General features: G+C 35.2%; 1 protein-coding gene across 8 annotated transcripts in view; it reads right to left on the bottom strand.

Annotated features, from left to right (window-relative positions):
- The window catches only part of ARHGEF28 (Rho guanine nucleotide exchange factor 28), a 378,068-nt gene that overhangs the window by 204,605 nt on the left and 145,973 nt on the right, over positions 1-27,490 (bottom strand). For all 8 annotated transcript variants that reach the window (XM_074208046.1, XM_074208045.1, XM_074208043.1 and 5 more), the window contains one exon: positions 10,269-10,452. In XM_074208046.1, coding sequence (XP_074064147.1) covers positions 10,269-10,452 — 184 coding nt within the window. The remainder of the gene's footprint in view (positions 1-10,268; positions 10,453-27,490) is intronic.

Below are 27,490 nucleotides of genomic sequence, written 5' to 3'. Positions count from 1 at the left end.
CAAAATAGAAATTGAGAGAATCCACCAATCTCCCCTGGAAAGAGATAAAAAAAAAACAACCCCTAGGAATATTATAGCCAAGTTCCAGAACTCCCAAGTCAAAGGGAAAATGTTACAAGCAGCCAGGACACAATTCAAATACCTTGGAGCTACAGTCAGGATCACACAGGACTTAGCAGCAACTACATTAAGGGCTCATAGGACTTGGAATATAATGTTCCAGAAGGCAAAAGAGCTTAGAATGCAACCAAGAATGAACTACCCAGCAAGGCTGAATGTTCTCTTCCAGGGAAAAAATGAACTTTCAAAGAACCAGGGGAATTTCAAATGTTCCTGTTAAAATAACCAGAGATGAACAGAAAGTTTGATCTTGAAATACAGGACTCAAGTGAAGCATAGAGAGTGGAGGAGAAGGGTAAAATATGAGGGACTTAATGATGATGAACTGCATGTATTCCTGCATAGAAAAATAATGCTGATAATACTCATGAGAAACTTCTCATTTAATAGAGCAGGTAAAAGGAGCTTTTATAGATGAAGCACAGGAGAGAGCTGAATTGAAGATATAATATATTGTAAAAATGGAATCAATGGCTAAAAGGGAAATGTAATGGGAGTAAGAGAAAGAAGAGGTGGAATAGGCTAAGATATTTCATATAATAAGATTTTTTTATTACAATGAGTTATTGCAATGATATGGAAGGGGAGAAGGAGAGGTGGGAATGAGGGAAACTTCACTCTCATCAGAGGTAGCTCAGAGAAGAAACAGCATATATACTCAATAGGGTATAGACATCTAGAGTAAGAAGGAAAGAAGGGGGATAGGGAAAGAGGGGAATGTGACCGTGGAGAGTGGTCAGATAAAACACATTTTCTTTTATACTTCTTGCAAGGGTCTGGGATTGGGTGGCCTGTGCAGGACCACAGGGCCTGGTGTTTGCTGGGTCTCAGGGGTACTATGTATGCTCAGGGCCTCTTGGCCCCAGGGCGGGTGATCAGTCTGCTGCACCACTCAGCTACCCTATAGCACATTTAAGAAGAGTGACAGAGTGAAAGGAGAGAGAAAATATAGTATATGGTAGTGAGGAAGTATGAATAGAAGGAGTTGCGATCAGCAATGGCAACAGTGGAAAAATATGGAAGTAGTTTTTGTAATGGACTTATCATAAAGAATGTGATCCACCCACAACAGAGCTGGTGGTGTTGGAACACAGACTTAAGCACAATTATTATTATTATTTTATTATTATTATTATTATTATTATTATTATTATTTGGGGGGGGTTGCAGGGCAAATGGGGTTGGATGGCTTGCCCAGAGCAGCACAGTTGGGTGATTGTTGGGTGTCTGAGGTCAGATTTGGGCCCGGGTGCTCCCAGCTCCAGGGCCAGTGCTCTGTCCACTGTGCCACCTAGCCACTCCTATTATTATTGTTGTTGTTGTTGTTGTTATTACTTCATTTTATTTTATTTTTGGTTTTTGCAGGGTGGGGATGGGGTGGCTTGTGCAGGGTCACACAACTGAGTGATTGTTGGGTATCTGGGGCCAGATTTGGGCTCGGGTGCTCCTGGCTCTAGGGCCAGTACTCTGTCCATTGCGCCACCTAGCTGCCCCTATTATTATTATTATCATTTTTTAATTTTAATTTTAATTTATTTCTCTTTATTGCACATGAGGATCTACATTTTTGGGGGGAGGGGGTATTATGTTTACTCTTAAACAAGAATATTTTAGTAATGTATAAAAAACATCATTTGTATAAAAATAAAAATAAATATAATAAAAGAATTTAAATGAATGTTGATTTTTAAAAATTTAAAAAAAATAAAAAATGAATATTGAAATCTATCTTTTCATGTAATTGGAAAAAATAAAATACTATTTACACAAAAAATAAAGGAAAGGGGTGACTAGGTAGCTCAGTGCATAGAGCACTGGCCCTGGAGTCAGGAGTACCTGAGTTCGATCCAGCCTCAGACACTTAATAATTACCTAGCTGTGTGGCCTTGGGCAAGCTGCTTAACCCTAATGTCTTGCAAAAACCTAAAAAAATTAAAAATAAAGGAAAAAAAGGAAGGAAGGATATAGAAGTTATCTACATAGACTTGAGCTAATCTATCAATCCATATTTCTTGGATGGCCACTACAGATGGGTAACAACCCACAATTAAAAAAGGAGAAGAAAGTTGATGAGGATAGAGCTGGGAAAATTATATGGTACTTTTAGTAATCACAAATGACTCACTGAAACAGAACTTTTTAACTTCAATAATTTTGAGGTGATGCCATATTATTTATATATATATGAATATATGTATATATGCTATACATAAATATAGATATAGATCATTGAACACTGTAGCCCAAAGAATCAACATCCAAATTTTAAGTGAAAGATAAATAGAGAGAGGTGGAAGATTTAATGGGTAGGAGCAGAAGGAGGTGGTAAAATAAGTTGCTAAACATTATCAAACAATTTGCATGTAAGAATATAATTAAATGTATAATTTACAAGATAAATGATCTGAAAAGTAGGTAGATTGGTCCTACTAAGTTAGGGATAATAGGGAATAGTCTGAGTACTAAAGGTAATACTGAAATAATATTAAAAATAAAAATCTTAGGAGAAAGATGCAGCACATTACTGGATAAAACCCCTCCTGAGAAATGATGGCAGAGTATAAACAAGTGTTACATTGCATAAAAATATATGGACATGTTTCAATCTGTATCATTGGAGGGAGATTCAACATCTCTGAGATCACAGACCCATTAGAGCATTTACTGAGAACCCATAAGATTTAGGACATCATAGTTAAATGTTATTAAAATATATATCATACATTATTAAAATCATGTATCATACAGAATCATAGGAGTCAGAACTCATAAATGAATTTAGACTTTATCCAATAAAGGGAAATCTTGGAAAGGTTTTGAATAGAGAATGATGTTATCCAAGTGGTACTAGAGGAAATTAATCTAGAGGCATTTAGCACGATGGAATACTACTAAAGGAAAAGCAAGAAGCAGGGAGACCAGTTAAGAAGCTTTAAGTAGGGGTGGCTAGGTGGCACAGTAGATAGAGCACTGGCTCTGGAGTCAGGAGTACCTGAGTTCAAATTCGGCCTCAGACACTTAATAATTACTTAGCTGTGTGGCCTTGGGCAAGCCACTTAACCCCATTGCCTTGCAAAAATCTAGGGGGAAAAAAAAGAAGCTTTAAGGAATCCCAAACTGAGAAAATAAAGAGGTCTGAGTTACAAGTGAAGGAAGACTGCATAGGGAATGGAAGCTGTTTGAAACACTATGAAGAGAGAAGTCTTAGAATCTGCTAACTTTAAACAAGAAGTGAGCAACAAGGGTGGTACAGTGGATAGAGCACTGACCTAGAGTCAGAAAGAATAAGCTTCACAAGTTATAATCAGACTTCAAACTCTTACCAAGCAGTGTGACACTGTGTAAGTCACTTAATCCTGTTTGCCTCTAGTTGGCACATGGATAGAGTGCCAGTCAGGGAGTCAGGAAGACCAGAGTTCAAATTCAGTCTTAGATACTTACTAGCTGGGTGACCTTAGGCAAATCACTTAACCCTGATTTTCTTACATCCAGGGCCATCTCCAGTTGTCCTGATTCATATCTGGCGACTGGACCCAGATGACTGTGGAGGAGAAAGTGGGGCTGGTGACTCAGCACAGCATCCCCCTCTCTCAAATTCAATTCATACACTTGTCATGGCATCACCTCCCTGATATTGAGTTTTCAAGAATGAAGGACAAACATCATTTGAAAATAATGTGGAGAAGGAAATGAAAAACCCCTTCATTGTCCTTTACAAATGAGGTGAGGAAGAGTAAGGAAATAATTCTAAACTAAGAGTCACAAGACCTGGGATGCTAGTCCCTAAATGCTTAATCAATGCTTAATATTGCATAGAGTAGATACTTAATTAAATGTTTGTTGATTGCCTGATTATGATTTTGCACAAATAACTTCAACTCTGTGCTTATCAACAGAATATGGAGACTAAACTAGACAAAGATTAGACATTTAGGGGGCAAGAATAAAAAGAGGAGCTGGAAAATGAGACAGGGAAGAAGTGGTCACAATATGGTATAGACACTAAATATGGGAATGAAAAACTTCACACTTCATGGAGAATACGAAATGAGAAAATGTCAAAATACCTTGAATTTCATGCAAAAAAATAAATAGGCAAAGAATGCAAGTTTTGAAATGCAGTGTCAGCTCAAAGGCTAACTGAAGACTGCAGAGTCACTTGAAGTTCAGTTCTACCTCTACAAAGTACCTTTAGCCTAGCCATCCCATGGAAATGCAAAGCCAAAGTCTGAATAAGAACTTGTTTTCTAATTATTGAAAAGGGAATACAATTAAGATGGGGGCCACTTTCTTAGCCAGATGAAAGGATGTTCCTGGAGAAATCCTGGTCCTGCTTTGTCTTCTGCCTTGCTCACTTAAATGAAATAAGGAATATCAGGGAGCAATTTTCTTTAAAACATTGGAGAAAGTGAGGAGAAGGGAGAACAAATAAGCTATACCCAGAAGATTAAAGTAGAAAATAGTCCAAATTTGCAAAAATCCAGAATAATCCAAACAATCCAAAAATAAAATAACAGGGAGAATGAAGGGACAAACCAAATGATCCAGATAGTCAAGAAAGGAAATAATGAAGGGGAGACTGAAGGGACAAAACAAAATCATTAAGACCAGAAATTTAAATATAAAACAAAAAACAAACAAAATGAAAGAGAGAGAGAGAGAGAGAGAGAGAGAGAGAGAGAGAGAGAGAGAGAGAGAGAGAGAAAACAAGATGATGGAGCAGAGATTTGGCAAACTGTCCAAGAGATAAAATGTATTGTTGCTTCAAACTAATGTGAATTTTTAACCTGTAATCAAGCCTGTCATTTTCATTTAATAACACTTTCCTGACTCAGAAAAATCTGCCAGGCCTGAGTGTTCTGGAGGTTGTCATTACAAACTTCATTCATCTCCAGGCTGTACTCTGCCATTAGGAGAAACTACCTGCATGACTGGTGTTGTTATTCATTTCTGTTATATCTGACTACATTCTCCCTAATGTGATTTTTTTTTTGTCCTAAAGCTTAAAAGGCTTTGGAATGTGATCTTTGATAACCATAAAAACCATGTCTATGTATTTACCTAGAAATGTCTATCTCAGTTAACTCACCATGAGCCAGAAAGTACCAGGCCTATTTCAAAACTCACTCTAAATCCACTGGATTTGATTTGAGATTAGAACCCTTCCTCAGTCAATAGTCAGTTGATAGGGATTTATTATGTATCTACAATGTGCCCAACCCTGTGTTAGTGATTAGAGAAAAAAAAAACAGCAGCTCCTGCTCTCAAGATGCTCATCCTGGGCTATCACCAGTTATCTTGATCTTTATCTTGCCCCTGGACTTTGATGACTCTGGAGGAGAGAGTGAAGCTGATAGCCTTGTTTAGCTCTGACCCCCCCACACACATTTAATATACTCACAAGTCAAGACTTCACCCTTATGATGTCACTGAGCCCTTCAAGAACCAAGGATGAACAATAACAACAGTTTAATGGGGGAGACAAGATGCAAACAATCATGTTCAAATAAGCTACGTACAGCATAAATTAGACATAATTAAGGGAGAAATGATGATGTTCATTCTTTGTAATAGAAAAAGAACCACATCTTCACATACATGTTTATATGACATGCACTTTATGTTTATTATTGAGAGGGAAGTGCTGTGCAAAGACATACTTCTCACTTGCCTTTCCAGAACCTTTCATCCCATGGCCTGATTTTATAGAAAACAGGACTTCTGGGGAAGGTCTGGATGCTGTGGAAGTCCTTAACCTTATGAATATGATATCCCTCCCATATCAGCAAGGAACCACAGAATCCAGGAACTGGACAAGCACTGATATATGAGTTTCTGGCAAGAAATTAGCCACAACAAAAAGCACATCCAAACCTGCCTCTCGATTTACTAATTGTCAGTATACTGTCAGTATACACCATACTTCCCAGAACCCAAAAATGCTGCCTGGTAGGTGGTCATGGAAATAACACCACCTTATTACTATTTGGCATCAATTATGCTCAGAATTACTAAGGTATCTGATCATCTTCAGTCATTCTTGATTAAGGAAAACATTCTTAGCAAATGTTTTCACTCTGGTCCATCTTGCCCAGGTGCACCTCTATTGGCACCCCTGGAAGGCATCCCTTTCACCTCTAGCGGAATACCCCTGGCCATTTCTTTTAGTCAATGCCAAAAACCAATTCAGAAAACCAACAAAATAGAACCCGGATCTATTCCATTATTCTTAGCTGGGGTATCCAGGCAGCTCAATTTTGCAACCACACTCCCCGGAATCCAAAGACTTCTGAGAAAACAAAGTTTAACGAAGGTAAGGCATTAGAAGTAAGAGAGATTAGGAAAGGCCTCCCGTGGAAGCTGAAAGTTTAGCTGGGACTTGAAGGAAACCAGGAAAGATCAGAGGCAGAGGTAAGGAGGGAGTGCATTCCAGGGATGAGAAACTACTGATGAAAATGCCTACAGTTAGGTATGGCACTGTCTCATTTGAGGAACAGCAAGGAGACTATTATCACTGGATGGATGGGGAGGAGTAGCTAGGTGGTGCAGTGATAGAGAACCAGCCCTGTAATCAGAGGGATATGAGTTTAAATACAGCCTCAGACACTTCATAATTGCTTAGATGTGTGACCTTGGGCAGGTCACTTAACCCTATTGTCTCGCAGAAAGAAAGAAAGAATACTGGAAGGTCTTCAAAGGTAGGGGAAGGTTATAAAGGACTTTGAATGCCAAACACAGAATTTTACATTTGATCCTGGAGAAGACAGGGAGATATTATAGTTTATTAAATGGGGAGGGGTGACAATATCAGACCTATGCCTTAAGAAAATAATTTCAATGATTTTTTAAAAAATTAATGCATGGAGTTCTGGATAATATTTTGGATAGCACAAGAAAAGACTTTCATATATGAAGAAATAAGAATTGATCATGTTCAGGTACATTTCATATATCAATCAATTCCTATTGTCCCACAAAAAATAAGCTGAACAACTTATGTAGCCTTCTCAGCTCACAATTCTCTGTTTTATCTAAAAGAAGGGCATGAAAAACATTGCAAATGCCTTGCTGGGGTCCAGGCATATATGTCCACTGTTTTCAAAAAATGAAATGAGGTTAATTGGGTATGAATTGTTCTTGGCAAACTTGTACTAACTTCTGTGGATAACCATACTTCTAAGAGCTCACAAACCATCTATTTATTGCCCACAGAAACAGTGAAACAGTGTTCTCGATCTTCCTTGGAAAAAGTTTTAAACTCATTCCCTTGCTTACAAATGAATGAAAGTCATTCCTTAAGTACCCTCTGAGCTTTTCTTCATTGCTTTGCTTCTTTCTCTCCTTCCCTATACCTCCCCTGGCTCTCCCTTGGTGGGGTATGGGGAACAGAATTTTTATGTTCCTTTCTCTCTTTCTTTCTACCCACTTATGTCAAACAACAAAGAATGGAACCAAGAACTATACAAATAGTCCATTTTTGAATTTTTCAAAAGAAATAGTATCAAGTTCAGAGGTCTCTATAATTTTCCTCATTTTAAAAAATTAGTACAACTTTAGTCTGTCTTGAAAACAATCCAGTTATTTCTCAAGCACATTATGTCTTCCAAATTAGATTAATAAATTCCCAATGGAAAAATTTTAATTTTGAATGTCTTTTGTCATACACCTATTGCCTAGAATGGTAATCCCACAGTTACTAGGTCAGGAGGCAGCATTGCTGGGTCTGATATCAGAAAGATCCAAGTTCTTATATGATCTCAGACACTATATGGTCCTGGGCTAGTCATTTTACCTCTGCTTCGGTTTCTTGGAAAATGACAGTAATAACACTTCCCAGGGTTACTGTGAGGATAAAATGAGTTAATAAATAATTGTAAAGTATTTAACACCATGACTGGATATAGTTGGCACTTAATATATGCTTGCTTATTTTCTTCCTATATATTTCATAGTAGGTATTTTCAATAAGTGTAAATGATTGAATACTGAATATAAAAAGCATTGAGTAGCGATACAGAACTGAATTTTGATCTGAAACAAATGAGATTAAGAAAAAATATCCTTAATGATTATAGTTTTTAGATAGAAGATGACAAACTTGATGAGTAAAAAGTAGGGATTGCACATTTCTGTTGAAAAGAACAGCATGCAAAATCAGAAGAAACAATTTATAGGAAATAAGATATTAACATTATTTCTTTTCTCTAGTGTCCATTTACAAATGTATAGAATATGAGTAATAAACAAAATGCAATGTAGTAAGCCTAATTCTATGGGTATCACTGAGAATGATGGGGGGTGACACATAACTATAATATGGCCATGAAAAATATATTTAGATATTTAATATTAATATTTAAATATGTAAATAAAGTATATTTAAAAGGAGTATATTGGATTTTAAAAACCATACAAATAATATCCTGTTTCAAAATCCATGAACCAATTAGGGGAAAAGGCATAGTTGAGAATATCTGGACTAGAATTAATGAAAGGAAAGCAGAAGAGATGTTCTAGTGGAAGCATACCACAGACCACTAGGCCAGAAGGAAGAAACTTCATGATCACTTCAATGTATGGATGAAAAAATAGTGAACTGCACTGAAAGCTAAGATGAAAAATTTGAACTTAGTTTGATAAATAAAAGAAGGTATTGTAGGATTTTGACCAGGAGGGTAATATAATGAAAAACAATTCTAGCAACTATATGTAAGATAAAATAATACCAAAAAGAAATTAGAATCAAGGACTCAAGTGGGTAGATACAGATTATAATGGTCAATGAGGTAAGAGGAAGAGACAGATTCAATGGACACAAGAGAGAAAATTCATGTGGTTCAATAATAGACTCTAGGGGGTGAAGGTGAGATGAATTCAAAATGATTTCATGTTCTGAATTCCTGGGAACCAGAAAGACAAAGACACTATTCAAATAATCAATTGATAAGTATTTATCCAATAACCTGTGCTAGTCACAGGAATCCAAATATAATCAATGAAACAAGCCATACCCAAAATAGAGAAGACAGCAAGTGATATATAGTGCATAAATCTGAAGAAAATAAATATAAAGTAGTTAAATGCAAAGTAGCTTAGAAGAAAGGTAATAGCAGATGGGAAATCAGGAAAGGGACTTGAATTTTGTCCTGAAAGGAGAGAGTATATAATTTGGAGCTGAGGAGGGAATGAAAAAACTGGAAATTGATGTTTGGATGCTTTTTGAAATTTCCTATCACTGTGATTTGCAACTAGAGTTAACCTATTAAGAATTTGAGAGAAATTGAAAGGGCAAGACTAGGATGTAAAACCAGTAATCATATATGCATAACTAATTTTTGTATGACATGAGGGAGTGGAGGCAGCTAGTGAATAGAGCACTGGCTCTATAGTCAGGAGGACCTGAGTTCAAATTCAACCTCATATTCTTGACATTAAACTGGCTGTATGACACTGGGCAAGTCACTTAAGCCCAATTTTCTTGCAAAAAACAAAATAGATAAGGGAGTGAATGTCTCTAAAGAAAGTATCATCTGGAAAAATAGTGGAAGACCAAAGTCTTCACAGTTAAAGAGCAGGGGAGGAATCAGAAGAGAGAATCCCCCAGAAAAAGAGAATTAGAAGAAAATAATGTTTTGACAATCAAAGAAAGGTTTTGTGAATTATTATAGTGGGTTAGAAAGGATGGAAATCATATCACAGGTAATTAAGAAAGAAAAGAGTTTTTTCCACCACTGCCACACTGAGAAGGTATTTTCCCCCTACCTTCCTCTTTGTCCTTCCTCTGCCCTGCTCTCCTCTCTTCCAATCTTGTACCACAGTGGTCTCCATCACAAAATATTACTTGCAACAAGGACTCAATAATTTCTCCTGCTCCTCTATACTACCAATTAATGAAATCACCAAGAAGTAGTAAATACAAAAGTGAGGGCAAAAAAAGCACAACCAAAAAAAAATGTTTCTCATCAAACAGCACCTTTGGTTGCTATCCCAATCACACTGATTAAACCTTTGTTTTGGCTCTTTGGTTACCTCTGACAGTCAAACCAATGATAATATCAAAATATGCTTCTATTAAAAGAACTTCACTTATCAAGTACCAAAATTAATTAATATTGACAGAGAAGGCATCATATCAAGCAGACACTCACTTGTTGATGACTTCTACCAGTCTGGAGTGCCCAAACTTCAAAGCCAAGTCTAATGGCATAGCTCCCTCTTCATTAGTCAAAGCAAGGGCTTGTCTTCCCCCCGGGAGACATAAGAGGAACTGTGAAAACTTAACCAAGCCCCATCTCATCGCGATGTGAAGAAGAGATTCCTGTTGTGCAGTCACTAAAAAAAAGAAAAAAGAAAAATAAGATATTGATTATCTTAGTGAACTATATTCTCTTATACATTGGTCAGTTATATGATTGGGTACCTTTGAAAAGGTATAAGAAAATGCATTTTCCCCTCACCTTTTAATAAGTGATTCAAGGTCTCATGTCAGAATCTTATTTATTTAGTGTGCATTAAAGGGAGACTTTTTTGCACTCCTTTTTTTTAGCATTATCCCAGTAAAAGATTAGGGGTTAAATGAAGAGGTTCATGACAGCAAGTAAGAGTATCTCTTCAGCACCAATTATGTTTTTAATTTCTTTTGGACTTGGGAAGTCAATCCATAAATGTCCTAGATGCACAAAATTACTTTATTGGAGAGAGATAGACAGTTTCCTATGCTCCATCAACTCTTAGAGATAGGAATAAGGGCTAGATCTGTGACTATATTGGCTTAGAAAACTCTCAGACAAGTTTTCTCCCTCTGCTAATACAGGTTGACACCTTCCCTACAAATTCTAATTTTAAAGAGTCATCTGGAGCATTGAGAGATTAAGGGGCTTGCCCATGGTCACAGAAACAGTATATGTCAGAAGTATGACTAGAACCTAGTTCTTCATAAGACTTGCTCACTATCCAGTATGCTTTCTTAGCCCAACTTTGGTACTCTAACTATAAGAATAAAAATTATTTCCTTAGTATTTTCTCTGAATATAATTATATATTCTAATAATCAAATCTCCCTTTGGACAATCATGTACACACATGTATCCATGCATATGTATATTATAGTTATACATATATAAATAATATGTATGCATTCATACTATAATATATATACATATGTGCATAAATTCATCTCAGCAATCCAATCCAACAAGCATTTAATAAGTATATATTAAGGGTATGACACTTAGTGATTGGGGTAGGGGAGGACAGGAATACAACATGTTGCTAGATCAATTTAAAGCTGTTTCTTTGAGAAGGGAAAGGACATTAACAACTAGCAAGATTATGAAAAACCTATACAAGAAATAGTATATGAACTAAGTTTTACAAGAAAATAAGCATTCTAAGAGATAGGAATGAGGAAGAAGTATGTCCCAGGAAGATGAGAAAGTCGGTGTAAATACCAAGCTGAGGGAACAGCAAGAATAAAAATTTGGTTAGAACATACAGTGTGTGTGAAAGAAAAGAATATACAATGAATCTGGAGATCTTCCTGACAAGATGGCTGAAGGGGAGGCAACCTTTCCCAGCGTCCCCCATCTACTCCAGCAAAACCTTGAAGTTCACACCAAAACAAAGAATGATCAAAAAATCCATAAACTATGGTGACTTGCAACCATCCAGAACTGCACAAAAAAATCATCCAAAGACCAAGAAAAACAGGAAAGCACCCCCACCCAGACAAATTGAGTGCCAACAGGAGCACAGAACACATGTTCAGAGGCAGCAAGGGCCAAGCTCTCCCAACCCACCTTCCCACAAGGAACAGAGACATTTTCTGACATGGTAAATATGCGGATTCATTTTGCTTGACTATGCTTGTAACAAGGAGTGCCCCAATTTTTCTTCATTAATGAAGGGGGAGAGAGGGAGGCTGAAGAAGTAGAAAAGCATCAGAGGTGATGAAAACACAGAAGAGAACAGAAGGAAGTACTAGTGAACAAGACAGTTTTGAAAATGACATATGCAACAAATATATTTTAATAAAAAAGTGAGCACCTTTTAATAAAAAGCAAACACTGTGAAATGAGAATTCAGTTTCATATGCTCTATGTACAGAAATGCTCCTTTTTTTGGTGTTTAGTTTAGAATCAAAATAAAATAAATCTGGAGACATAGGATGGAAGTAGACTGGTAAAGGTTTTAAATGTCAACCTGTACCTTTGACATCTTCAAGATTGGGAGCTGGGGAGTGACATAGAGATGTATACTTACTCATGTATGTTTTCTGCCACATAATAATATGTAATTCATTGTATTTATGTGGATAATATATAACTGTGAAATGTTATGTTTTATAATTATATTATTAATTTATAACATAAAAAGTATATTATAGTTGCAATTATGATCTATAATAATATAAAATCTATAACAATATATGAATTATTATATAACATATAATTTATATCTATTTTGTTGTAAACTATGTCAACTATATTTCAATGTCAAACTATATTTTAATAACATTGATATTTATTGCATATAATGTAATAACATTGCAATTTATTGTCTATAGTAGATAGATAGTATAGGAGAGAGAGACCTTAAGGAAGCCTGTATTCAAGATTTCTCTCAGACATGCACTGTTTGTGTGACTCTGAGCAAATTGCTTAACTTCTCTAAGCTTATTTGCTAATAATTAAAATGAAAAATGAATATATTCAACTCACAGGGTTGTGAGGATTAAGTAAGATAATATGAAAAGATATTTTGTAAAATTTGAAGGACAGTATAAATGTCAGCTATCATTATCATTATTATTATTATTATTATTATTATTATTATTATTATTATTATTATTATATAGCTATACATTTTAAAATCTAGGGCAAACTGCTTCAGTAAGTATAGTCAGTGCTTCCCAACAACATTTTTCACTTTGTTCACATGAAGGTTCTTCTTGGAAAGAAGATGGATGCAAATCACTATACTTTATGAATTTTTAATCATTATTTGCTGTACCCAGAGCATTTATTTGAGGAACTGTTTAAAAGTCTACCTTGTAACTGATCAGAGCTTTTACTCAAAAAGGTATCTCCCATTCTTAAAACCGGATGTCAAGTTGGCCATCAGCTCCTATAAACTCAACTCACATTATCATAAAATGACCTTATTAGATCTCTAAAACCATTTTTTCTGACTTCTCTGATTGAAGTCCTTCCTTTCAGTTTGCTGAACAACAATGATCTCATTTTCCACACTGGTGCAACACCATGCAACTCAAGGGTTTTTAACCTATTTTTCTGTCATGGACTTTTCCAATAGTCTGAGGACACCAAAGGATCCCTTCTCAAAAGGTTTTTGATGAATAAAATAAAAGGCTGAGAATTACAAAAGAAATCAATTATTTTGAAATAGTTGTCAAAAACAAAAACATTCATGGACTTAAGAATCCTTGTTGAAGAGTTATGTTATGATAAGAATTGATTTTGATTCACAAAGACCAGCTAGTTCTCAAGGTCAATCTAACCATGAGGTGGCTCAAAGTGACAAAGGGTATTGTTAATGACAATGTCCCAAGAAGTCAGATTTGTCAATCTGTAAAATAGATTTAAGATCTCATGGTTATATGGGAGGATAGATGGTACTACTCCTCTATAGAGTAAAAATTAAAGATAGAAATTTCAGTTAAATCACAACAGAACATAATTTCTTATGGAACTAATGAATTTTCAAGTAAAGTTTGATGTAACATAATCAATTTATATTTATTTGATCAGTCAACAAGTATTTACTAAATTCCTACTATCTTTTAGGCACAGGAGATAGAAATCCAAGGTGATACAAAATCCCTGTCCTCAAAGGGACATCCTGGACAAGATATAGGGATATAAATTCTATTATTTTACTGGAAAAGAGAGATGTACATGAATATTTATATATATAGATACACAAAATAAATTCAAAATGATATCGAGTAGGGCACAGTAAGGAATATCAAAGAAAAATCAAGAAATTCTTTCGAAGGACTTGACACTAAAACTAAGCCTTAAGCAATGGTTCTAAGAAGGAGAGGTTTCTGCCCACCCACCTTCCATCTTCTATTTGCACCTTCCTTACAAGCATATTTGAAAACAGGTATTCCAGTCTGCTCTAAAAAGGAAAAAATAGTTTTTCCGCCAATGTAGAAAAATCCTAATATAATACTTTAAAGTTTGCAGAGTATAGTTCCAAATATAATCTCATTTGATTCTTATGAGAACCTTGCTAGGTAGATGCTATCATTATTATTATTATTATTAGGTAGATGTTATCATTATTATTATTGTTGTTGTTGTTGTTGTTGTTGATATGTATATAGTAGTTTTAGGTTTGCAAAATGTGTTACAATTTCATTTGAACTTTATAAGAACTTTGAGAGGTAGACACTAATATTATCCTCATTTTACAGATGAGAAAATTAAGTTGGACAAAGTTGAAGTGACTGGCTCAAGGCCTTACAATTGGTTAGTGTCTGAGACTGGATTTGAACTCAGGCCTAGCTCCAGTGCTTTATCTATTTTGCTACCTTGCTACCTATATGACCTTCTTCACAGGAAATTGTACTTGTCAATATTGATAGCGAAAAAAATCTTTTAAAATCACTTTAACTTTTATTTATATTTTGAGGTAAGATCCATGTTGAAGTGCAATTTTTCATACGCATCCATGTAAGAACTTCCTAGCTGTGTGACTTTAGACAAGTCATTGCATCTCTGTCTGAATTTCCTCTACTATTAAATGAGTTTAAGCAGAATGGTACTTATAATGGTCTATAGTGTAGCTGTTTATAATAATAATTCATGTGTTTGTCACAGTATAGACCCTTTCAGAATAAGAGTTTAATTTCTAAAGTATATGGGTTGAGCTAGTAAGTCTTGCAAAAAGTCAACTTGTATATCAAACACAATGATGCTTCAATAGAGTGTTTGCCCAAGATAACAAATTTCTTAATATTCCCAGCATAGCCCACAGTTGTTTAAGCTGTGAAGTATTGACAAGAAATTATACTTTTAAACCTGTAGTTGATTGGCTTAGAGAGCATTCTTTTATACATGCCTTCCTACAGGGTATTTGAGATCATTCCCAAAACTTTTCTACTTATAAACAACTGTTAACATTCCATGGAGAGATTTTGGATTCAATTAGCATTAGACAATACAATATCTACACAAACACAGATGAGGTACAACAAAAGTATGGTTGTTTACAGACTGTGGATAATTCTCACATTTTGAGACTGGCTATATTATTCAGTGATGGAATTACATACAAGCCATAGATTTTTCTTATGAGTGATCCTTTGCTACCTATCATTAAATCTAGTACGTTGCTTAACAAAATCTATACTGCTTGTTACTGTCTCAGAAGAAGAGAAAGCTATACCCTAACTAGCTTTAACTATGAGCAGGATTCTTAAGGTTATTTATTCATATTTCACAGAATTGCAGAATCACCCAGAGCTGAAAAAGAATTCCGTCTATAACTAGGGCTCTTCAGTTTTTTGTATATTATGGTCTCTTTTGGCAGTCTTGTGAACCTATAGACATTTCTCAGAATAAAATGTTTTTATTATTCATTTTTTTATTTTGAATTCCAAATTATCTCTCTCCCTTTAACCCCTACCCTAAGCATTGAGAAAGCAAGGAATATGATACTCTTTATGTATGTGAAGTCATGCAAAACCTATTTCCATATTTGAAAAAATGAATCAAAAAAAAAATAAAGTGAAAAAATATGCCTCTTGGGTCCTTTGACATTGTCTTGGATCATTGTTTTTTTACCAGAGTTGCTAAGTCTTTCACTGTTGACTATCATTACTGTTTTCATTGAAAAACCTATCCCAGCTTCATTTGTTCCCCTTCATTCCAGCTCCGACTTCAATCAACTGGCCTTCATTTGCCAGTCTTGTTTCACTCAGGGCTACTATTTGGATATGATACCTGCTGACCTCTCTCACAACAAGAGCCATTCATCTTTCAGGTCTATTGGATCTTGTGTTGTCTGTGAGCATGTGCATGTTCCATGCACTGATGGTGAGCAGAATCTTCTTTGAAGAAGTTTTTGTAGATTTTTTTTGTGTCTCAACTGCACTGTGGGATTCCCCATCTGTTGCTGTAATCAGATCAGGGTTGGGTAAGCAGACAATTTTAGGGCACCTTTTCTAGTCCCTTCCTAGCATCAGGAGGTGAGCAGAGTGATCCTTAAAAGGGCTGCTCAGTCACCAGGGGAGCTGCCGAATCCCACTGCTGCTTTCAATGGAGAAATGACCCTATGGCCTTGGTTGCCTGTGTGCAGAGTTGTGATTATAGCTCCCAGTGTATCAGCACCTGCTGCTTCATCATTTGCCTGTCATCACAGGACTTTGAGGAATGGTTATGAGTGATGTCTTTTGTTGTTTGTGTAAATTGTGTATAAGTGAGGTAAAGTTGAACAAAATCATTCCTCTCACTTTCTCTTCCAAAGTCATCATGATACAGCATGGAAAGACAGAGTCAAGACAACTGATGATGATGACCCTAGATGCAGTGGATGACCGTGGCATCTTCAATGTCTAACCAAGCTCTAAGCACTCCACAGCGCCTGCTTCAACTGCCTTCATGATCATTGGAACAAATTGTTCTCTTCTGCCCATTCTACTAGTGGAAGACTTTACACACTTGGGGTAGACACCCCCACTACTCACCAATAAGCTTGAGACTCCTTGGTTACCCTCAAGCTGGCTTAACCTGCATTCCAAAATGATTTATCAGGGTGTGGCCACTGTGCATTCTACAGTTTCTTAGAGCCACAGGTAAGAGTTAGGAGGCTCGGGGTGGCTAGGTGGCGCAGCGGATAGAGCACTGGCCTTGGAGTCAGGAGTACCTGGGTTCAAATACGACCTCAGACACTTAATAATTACCTAGCCGTGTGGCCTTGGGCAAGCCACTTAACCCCATTGCCTTGAAAAATCTTTAAAAAAAAAAAGAGGAGGCTCAGGTGAACATCAAAGGTGGAAAGCAGCCCTCACACCAAGTCTTCTTCTACAATTATGGACAAGAACCAACCAATTGTTACAGTATTGCTGTTGCTGTGCACAATGCTCTTTTGGTTCTGCTCACTTCACTCTGCACCAGTTCAAGTATCTTTCCAGGTTTTTTCTGAAACCATCCCTCCATCATTTCTTACAGCACAGTAGTAGAATAATGTTTTTTAAGGCATAAAATAAAATGTAAGATAACCTAGGAAATCAAAGGTTAGGCAAAATAAAGTCTGTGTGTGTGTGTGTGTGTGTGTGTGTGTGTATGTATGTACACATATTTTCCCTCTCCAAAGTCATAGACATGGGGATCTACAGACACTGGCTCTAAAAACATATCTGATAAGAGACCATCTTGTCTTTGCCTAAAAGCCTCCACAATGAGAGGGAAGTCAGGATCCTGGGGGCCATTTCCATTTGGTAGAATTCTAATGGGAAATTCTTCTAACAAGATGTAATTGTCTTTTTATAACTCCCTCTATTTCTTCTTCACCCATGGTACTTTCCTTTGCCGATTCTAGCTTATATACTTTAAAATCTTTGTTATCCTTCTTTATCCTCTCCATTTTCCCTCTCCAACACCTTGATCAAAGAGAAAGAATAATAAACTCATTGAACTGAGTAACTTCTTGTTGACTCTCCTACAAGAGTCTATCTATTTGTGAGAGGAAGGAAGAGAATTAGGAAGAAACTGGGCATTCTGATATTTGAAAGAATAAAAAGCCCAGGAGGAGCAAAGCTTTTTCTTTCAAAGTGAAAATTTAACATAGTGAACTTGAACTAGGGCACAGTATGATGTCTGCTAAAAAGAATCCAGATTACTAAATTTGATTCAAGTTCCTAACATGATCAGGAGAGAGGGGGGAAAAAGCAAAGAAGAGAAATCCAATTTGCTGCTGGTCATGCTTTCAAAATGAAATGTTTTCTCACCAACTAAATGTGCTTCTTCCTGTTTGACTAGAACTAGGAGTCATTCAGAACTCCTCTTACTGAAACAAAATTGCCAGTAATTATTCTAAATCTAAAGGCTACTAAAAAACAAAATGATCTAGTCAGGTTCACCCAGACATCATATCATAAGATTGAACAATCCGTTACAGTCATGAAATTATTTCCATAAGTAAGAGATTCAGAGACTCTAACTTGGGAACATTATAAATCTCACTGGACCATAATTTCCTCATTTGAAAAAGAAAAAGATAAAATTATTTTTAAAGTCAAATTCAACAATCTACAAAAGCATGACCAACATCATCACTGTGACCCCACTGTGAGCCTAGTTCAGCAAAATGCAATGTTCACAAAAGTTTGGGGCATTTCATTCTCAATTATAGTGGAATGAAAGAAGCTACTCGTCAGATGGTATCTTATTTACTAAGGAGAAGTCATTTTACTCACCAATTCATTGAAGTTTCAGATCTATTATATCCTATCTAAATTTAAAATATATTACACATCTGAATGAAATGCCAGATAGGCAAACATACAATTCTAACCATAGCCTTCCAATGACATGCTCACATTAATCATCCTAGTCCATCCCTTTTTGTGCATTAAATGAAGTAGTTTGGTAATGAAGAACAAAACAAAGAAATTCAATTAAAATTCTGTACAGTTTTTACCAGTAATGTTGTCACCACCTTACTATCTTCTAAATATAAAAGAGAGATAATGCCTTAAAGAATTGAATAAGATGCTAAAGCCAAAAACTGGGGAGTCCAAAACGTTGACTATCTCAGATTTGTTTTCTCTTTGTGAAGGATTTCATACCTTCTAGGTGGCCTCCTATCACCTCCAGAATTAAATCTCTTGGCTCCAAGGTAATCTTTTTAAATTTCTTCTACACTTGCAAGGTTTTTCCTCCTCAATTCTACCTATAATCAGCGTTCTGGCTTCCTTTAAATCCCAACAAAAATTCTAATCTTTCCCAACTCCTTTTAATTCTGGTAACCTTCTCTCTGTTAAAAAAAAATGCATATATACCCAGCACTAGCTAATTTGTGTATATTATTTTTGCATTGTGTACATTTACATCTCCTCCATTAGACTGTGAGCTCTTTGAGGGAAAGAACTGTCTTTTCCTTCTTTTTTTTTGTATCCCCCAAATTTAGCACTTTACCTGGGACATAGTAGGTACTTTATAAATGTTGGCTGATTGAGTCAAATAGATCTCCAGCACATCTTCACTTTACAATGTTGCCTGGAATTTTTAAGAAATCAGCAGAAGTAGACAGAGGCTTCTGAATGTATCAATGTGGTCCATGGAGAAGGTTGGAGACAGTAGCGAGGAAATGCTGTGTTAGCTACGAGCAGCCTGAAAACAAAATTGGTGTCTCTTTGGATCTTAAGATTGTTCCTATGCAGTTTATTTAATTTGTTTAATCAAATAAATGTGAAGGATTTTTTCCACCATAAAAAAGAAACCAGCTAAATCAACTTCATAAAAGTATGGACCTTTTCTCTACCTTCCCATAGGGGGATAGGGTTTCTGAGGAGAATATTATTGGGCAATCTCAATGAAGGAACTCCTTCTTCTCATGCAAATAAGCAAGTCATTAGTAACTCTCAACATGAGAGATGTCTGGGAGAGGTTTGATGACTTGTCTATAGTCAGTCAGCAAGTATTTTTCAGAGGCTACACTTGATCTCATTTCTTCCTAAATCTAAGTGGATTCTGTCCACTTGCCATTCTTGGTTATTCTTATACACATAAATACTTACATATCTAAATTTGCAAATATAAAAATGAACTTATGATAAGCAAAGCATATATAAAATGGATATCTCACCAATGAAACTATCATCTAATGAAGGAGGGACACAGGCTCCTACTGCATTTTTCAAATAAGATAATGTAATATGCTTTACAAAATTTAAAGTACTGTAGAAATGTCATTTATTAATACTATTATGCATAATGTTTGCAGAAAAGTATTAGATATTAAGTAGTCTAGAAAATAAGTTTTAAAAAACTTCATTTTTAAAAATATTTTAAGGAACAACTAGGTGGTGCAATGGATAGAACATAGGCCCTGGAGTCAGGAGGACCTGAGTTCAAATTTGACCTCAGACTCAATAATTATCTGTGTGACCTTAGGTAAGTCACTTAACCTCACTGCCTTGCAAAAAAAAGCTAGTTTAAAACCTATATCATCAGTGAGTTGCATTTTTGTCAAAACCATTATCAGAGAGTTGCTTTTTAGTCAAAACTTGGTCCTAGAAATAGATTTTGCTGTTTTCCAAGGACCACCCTGAATTATCCCTGATAAGAATAAACATTCCATCAATAAGTTTCCCACTAGATGATTTTTTTTGTGGGAGCAGGGGGAATGGTGCTATTGCAACCTAAAAAAAAATAGTCCTGTACAGACTCTGCTTTGGCAGTGATGGCAGATAGACAGAAAAGGGGGGTAAGGGTACTAAGAATTACAGAGTATTTAAACTAGCTATGCTTATTATCAGTTGATATTGCTCTAAATGTGAGATCCTTTTCCAGTGTCTAATAGGTCAATATAGTAAAAGTGATGATGAGTCACATCAATATGAATATTATCAATATGAATTAAACTAAAAGAAGAACCTTGTAGCTAAAAGGAAGGTGGTCTTGCAGATACTACATAGAGAAGCAAATAAAGTAGTTTTCAGAACTGGTTGTATTGTACGTTCCAAAGCTACCAAGAAATATCATGTCTTTCCAAAGGTCCTATGTGCTTCCCAAAGATACCAAGAAATATCAGGGTCATCTTGCCTCATAGTACTCATAATGACCATAACCAAAAAAGACTACCAGGAAAATAACTGCTGTTGTTGGCTGATATTTGTTGCAGGTGATAAAATTTAGATAAATTCTAAAAACTAATTCAACAAGGCCCTCCAAATATCAGATTATCATATACTCAATGGCATCATTCATCAACTTCAATGCAAAGATATAGGGAGAGGGAAAATCAAAGGGGGAAAGACAAAGATAATTTATTGGAAAATAGGACAAGATGAAAATATGAAAGAAAGAGGTCAAATGTTTGTAAATATGGAGAAGCTTCATATGTTTATATCATAAATACTTCTTCAAGACAAATATGGTGTTGATTAAATAATGTCACAAAAATAAAACTAGTCAGAAAATGATTGATTTCCAAAGTAGGAGTCAACAGTCAAATCAGTTGTAAATGAATAGACTATTGACTTGTTATAGCAAAAATTAAAATGCTCAAATTATTCCAATCAACTATCTAAAGAAACAATGCAGAAAAAACTGAGAAACAGATAAAGTAACAGATATTGACACAGATTATCCATTTTTATATAAATTTAACTGATATGAAGCCATTACCACAATGAAGAGATTCAAGTAACCCAAATAAGCCAGGAAACATTTGATTTCCTGACCAAGTGAAGAGATGTGGAAGGCAAGACAACAGTTTAGAATATAATCTCATTTTAAAACTTTTATGGAAGAAAATTATGATGAGTGTCTCCTCATAAAATAGCAAAAATTTATGAAAGAAAAAGTTACCTAATGCTTATTAAGGACAAAAGGATTATAGACAAACATCAAAGGTCTCTCAAGATTTATACAGCAAATAGTTTTCTCCATCGGATCAAATAGAATCACCACTTTTAGCTTCCAGCATCATAGTGCCCAATTTATAATATGAGGAAACATAAATGTCATTAAGAAAAACAAAGGTAGGAAGAATAGCTAAATTGAGTATTATTCTATGCTATATGATTAAATTGGCTGGTCATGTTACAGAGAAAGAATCAATATAACCCAGAACAAATTGGAAATTGAATAACCTCATTTTAAAAAATGAGTAGACCAAAAAACAAATTATAAAAAGAATTAACCATCTTATCCTAGATAATGATAATAATGAAACAACATACCAAAACTTATGGGATTCATTCAAAGTGATTCTCAGGATATATTATAGCTCTAAATGCTTACATGAATAAATTGGAGAAAGAGGAAATCAATGAACTAAGCATGCAACTAAAAAAATTAGAGAAAGAACAAATCAAAAATCCCCAATTAAATACCAAATTAGAAATTCCAAAAATTAAAGGAGAAATCAATAAAATCAAAAGCAAAAAAACTATTGAATTAATAAATAAAACCAAAAGTTGGTATTATGAAAAAAACAATAAAATTGATAAACCTCTGGTCAATTGGATTAAAAAAAAGAAAGAAGAAAACTAAATTGCTAGTATCATAAATGAAAAAGGTGAACTCACCACCAATGAGGAGGAAATTAAAGTAATAATTTGAAATTATTTTGCCCAACTCTATGCCAATAAATTTAATAATATAAGTGAAAGGGATGAATATTTACAAAAATATAAGTTGCCCAGGTTAAATGAAGAAAAGATTAAATACCTAAACAACCCTATCTCAGAAAAAGAAATTTAACAAGCAATCACTGAACTCCCTAAAAAAATTTCCAGGGCCTGATGGATTCACAATTGAATTCTACCAAACATTTAAGGAACAATTGGTTCCAATTCTATATAAACTCTTTGGAAAAATAGGGAAAGACAGAACTCAGCTTAACTCTTTCTATGAAACCAATATATTGCTGTTACCTAAACCAGGAAGAGTTAAAACAGAGAAAGAAAATTATAGACCTATTTCCCTGATGAATGTAGATGCAAAAATCTTAAATAAAATCTTAGCAAAATGATTACAAGTTATCACTAGGATAATACATCATGATCAAGTAGGATTTATTCCAGGAATGTAGGTTGGTTCAATACTAGGAAAACTGTTAGTATACTCAATTATATCAACAACAAACCTATCAGAAATCATATGATCATATCAATAGATGCTGAAAAAAGCTTTTGACAAAATACAGCATCCATTCCTATTAAAAACACTACAGAGTGTAGGAATAAATGGACTGTCCCTTAAAATAATTAGCAGTATCTATCTGAAACCATCAACAAGCATTATATTCAATGGGGAGAGGCTAGAGGCTTTCCCAATAAGATCAGGGGTGAAACAAGGGTGCCCATCACCACTACTATTCAATATTGTATTAAAAACGTTAGCATCAGCAATTAGAGAAGAAAAAGAAATTGAAGGAATTAGAATTGGGAAGGAAGAGACAAAACTCTCACTCTTTGCAGAAAACATGATGGTCTACCTAGAGAATTCCAAAAAAATACTGGAAACAATTAGCAATTTCAGCAAAGTTGCAGGGTATAAAATAAACCTTCATAAATCCTCAACTTTTCTATATATGTCTAGCAAGATACAGCAGGAAGAGCTAGAAAGAGAAATCCCATTCAAAGTAACCTCAGACAGTATAAAATACTTGGGAGTCTATTTGCCAAGACAGACTCAGAATCCTTTTGAAAACAATTATAAAACACTTCTCACACAAATTAAATCTGATTTAAATAACTGGGCAAATATCAGCTGCTCATGGATAGGTAGAGCTAATATAATAAAAAATGACAATTCTACCAAAACTAAACTGTTTAGTGCTCTACCAATCAAAATTCCAAAAAATTACTTTTAATGAGTTAGAAAAAATTGTAAGTAAATTCATATGGAGAAATAAAAAGTCAAGAATTGCCAGGAGCTTAATGAAAAAAAGTGCCAAAGAAGGTGGCTTAGCCCTACCTGATCTAAAATTATATTATAAAGCATCAGTCATCAAAACTGTTTGGTATTGGCTAAGAAATAGAGTGGTGGACTAGTGGAATAGACTAGGTGTAAAAGCAGGAGATGATTATAGTAATCTGCTGTTTGATAAACCCAAAGAGTCCAGCCATTGGGATAAAAACTCCCTCTTTGATAAAAACTGCTGGGATAATTGGAAGTTAGTATGGAAGAAACTTAGATTAGACCAACACCTAACACCCTTTACCAAGATAAGAGCCAAATGGTTATAGGACTTAGACATAAAAAACAATAATATAACCAAATTAGAAGATCAAGGACTAGTCTACCTGTCAGATCTATGGAAAAGGGAGCAGTTTATGACTAAGGAAGAGTTGGAGAACATCATCAAAAACCAATTAGATGATTCGATTACATTAAAGTAAAAAGCTTTTGCACAGATAAAACCACTGTAACCAAGATCAAAAGAAATGTAGTAAATTGGGAAACAATCTTTACAACTAATGATTCTGACAAAGGACTCATTTCTAAAATACACAGAGAACTGAGTCATATTTTTAAAACAAAAAGCCATTCCCCAATTGACAAATGGTCAAAGGATATGCAAAGGCCATTTACAGATGAGGAGATCAAAGTAATTCATAGCCATATGAAAAAAAGTGCTCTAAATCATTAATTATTAGAGAAATGCAAATTAAAGCTTCTCTGAGGTACCACCTCACATCTCTCAGATTGTCCAATATGATCAGAAAGGATAATGATCATTGTTGGAAGGGTTGTGGGAAATCTGGGACACTATTACACTGTTGGTGGAGCTGTGAACTCATCCAACCCTTCTGGAGAGCTATTTGGAACTACACCCAAAGGGTAACAAAAATGTGCATACCCTTTGACCCAGCAATACCACTACTGGGTCTATATCCCAAAGAGATGATGAAAAAGGGTAAAAACATTACTTGTACAAAAATATTTATAGCAGCCCTGTTTATGGTGGCAAAGAATTGGAATCAAGTAAATGTCCTTCAGTTGGGGAATGGCTTAGCAAACTGTGGTATATGTATGTCATGGAACACTATTGTTCTATTAGAAACCAGGAGGGATGGGATTTCAGGGAAGCCTGGAGGGATTTGCATGATGAGCAGAGATGAGCAGAACCAGAAAAACACTGTATATCCTAACAGCAACATGGGAGTGATGATCAACCTTGAAGGACTCGCTCATCCCATCAGTGCAACAATCAGGAGCAATTTGGGGCTTTCTGCAAAGGAGCGTGCTATCTATATAAAGATAAGGAGCTATGGAGTTTGAACAAAGTACAAGGACTATTCCCTTCAATTTAGAAAAACACAGATATCTTACTGTCTGATCTTGTTACCTCTTAGACTTCTTGTCTCTTCTCTAAGGATATGATTTCTCTCTCATCACACCCAATTTTGATCAAGGTACAACATGGAAACAAAGTAAAGACTGACAGATTGCTTTCCGTGGAGGGGTGGGGGGTGTGAAGTAATATTGGGGAGGAAAATTGTAAAACTCACATAATACCTTTAATAAAAATTAATTTAAAAAAAGAATCTATATAAACCAAATTTGATACAAATACCCAGAAACAATAAAGATATTTGCATATGGGGTTTGATCTTAGGACACTGAGTTTCCTTATCAAAAAATTCTTATCTAATTTTATTTCATTGAGTGTTGAGAAGTAATTCCCCTGGAATGTTAAGCCCCAGTGAAGATGTTTTTGTTCATTTACATATATTTTCTAGACAGTAATTGAGAGACAAAAAAAAAGATTTCTTTTCTACTGAAACTCTTTCTGACCAGCAATTATCTTACTATAACTATTATGCTATTATTTATAATTTATCATTGAAGTGTTACCATTCATTTATTAATATCATTGAAATACTATGTTGCACTGTGATGGAGCAATTATTTTAATAACTACATAAGCTATTTAATTGTGGGGAGATTAGTGCTCCTTCCTAAAATTTGACCTAAGTCAATGACAACCAGTTTGGAGAGAGCCACTTAACTATGATGACATGGTAATGATGATATTATTAAAGATTTATGCCATGCAGAGGAAAGATATGTAAGATATGTATCTGAGTTAGATATGTATCTCAGGCAGTATTACATCAAAAATTTTCAGCATTTTAGACTACTTTCTCCTATCTATAAAAATCTTTATGAATATAATTTATGCATATAACAAAGGCATTCTGGATGAAGCCTGTAAAGGAAACACAGAGCTTTCACAAAGAATACCCTTAAGCAAACCACTTTTTTTGACTTTTTGTCCCCAGCACCAAACATAATGATTGAAACATAGGAAGCACTATGTGGACTTAACCTAGATTCAGGAAGATTCATTTTCCTGAGTTCAAATTAAACCACAGAAATTTACTAGCTACGTGACCCTGAGCAAATCATTTAATCCTTCTTGCCTCAGTTTCCTCATCTGCCAAATGAGCTGGAGAAGTAAATGGAAAACTATTCCAATATCTTTGTCAAGACAATCCCAGGGGCAGCTAGGTGGCAGCATGGATAGAGCACCGGCCCTCCAGTCAGGAGTACCTGAGTTCAAATCCAGCTTCAGACACTTAATTACCTAGCTGTATAGCCTTGGGCAAGCCACTGAACCCCATTGCCTTACAAAAACTAAAAAAAAAAAAAAATTCCAAAGGAGATCAGGAAGAATTGGACATGGTGACAACAAAAACAACATATCAGGTCTCAATGCATTTCCTATCAAATTTGTTTTAGAAACTATAATATACAATTGGACAGAATGATTATAGAGATAGACCATCAAAAAACATATAAAACACATGACTACATGTACATGAACAGATATAGATATCATAAGACATTACTGATGGACAATGAGATCAGACAAAATTGAATGAGAAATTTAAAGAAAGAAGAAAAAGAAAAAAGTGGAGGAGGAAGAAGAGAAAAAAAATTTTATATCATCTTAGATTTCTAAATTAGATATAAAATCTCATACCTTAAGGGATTGCTTTTGATAGATTATGTGTTTTCAGAATATCTTAAGAAATATTCTCATTCTTATAAGCATGCTATCAAAACACTGAAAAATCTAGATCCAAATTTAAAGATGGCAACCTAACTTTTTTTTTTTTTAGATTTTGCAAGGCAATGGGGTTAAGTGGCTTGCCCAAGGCCACACAGCTAGGTAATTATTAAGTGTCTAAGGCCAGATTTGAACTCAAGTACTCCTGACTCCAAGACCAGCGCTCTATCCACTGTGCCACCTAGCTGCCCCCACTGTGCCACCTAGCCGCCCCGCAACCTAAATTTTTGTTTTGAATCCTAGGACATTTTGACATAATAAGCTCACATGGCATGATTCTAGGTATTAGGACGGCCCTGATACTTTTAGTTTAAATGTCACTTTGTTCCTTTTTTGTTGTGACAAAGAATTGGATGTCCATCAACAAAGTATGGCATGAGAATGTAAAAGAATCATATTGTGCTGTAAGAAATTATGAACAAGATGGCTTTAGAAGACATGAAAGATTTGTATGCATTCATACAGAGTAAGTGAAAAAAAACCAAGAGAACTATTTAGTCTATAACAACAGTAAAAATAAATAAATAACTCTGAAAGATTTAATGCAATGACCAACCACAATTCCAGAGGTGATAAATTATGCTACCCA

The sequence above is a fragment of the Macrotis lagotis genome, chromosome X (genome assembly GCF_037893015.1).
Source record: "Macrotis lagotis isolate mMagLag1 chromosome X, bilby.v1.9.chrom.fasta, whole genome shotgun sequence".
Taxonomy (NCBI): domain Eukaryota; kingdom Metazoa; phylum Chordata; class Mammalia; order Peramelemorphia; family Peramelidae; genus Macrotis; species Macrotis lagotis.
Note: the sequence above shows the minus strand (reverse complement) of the source record. Positions and strands in the feature narration are given on the sequence as shown.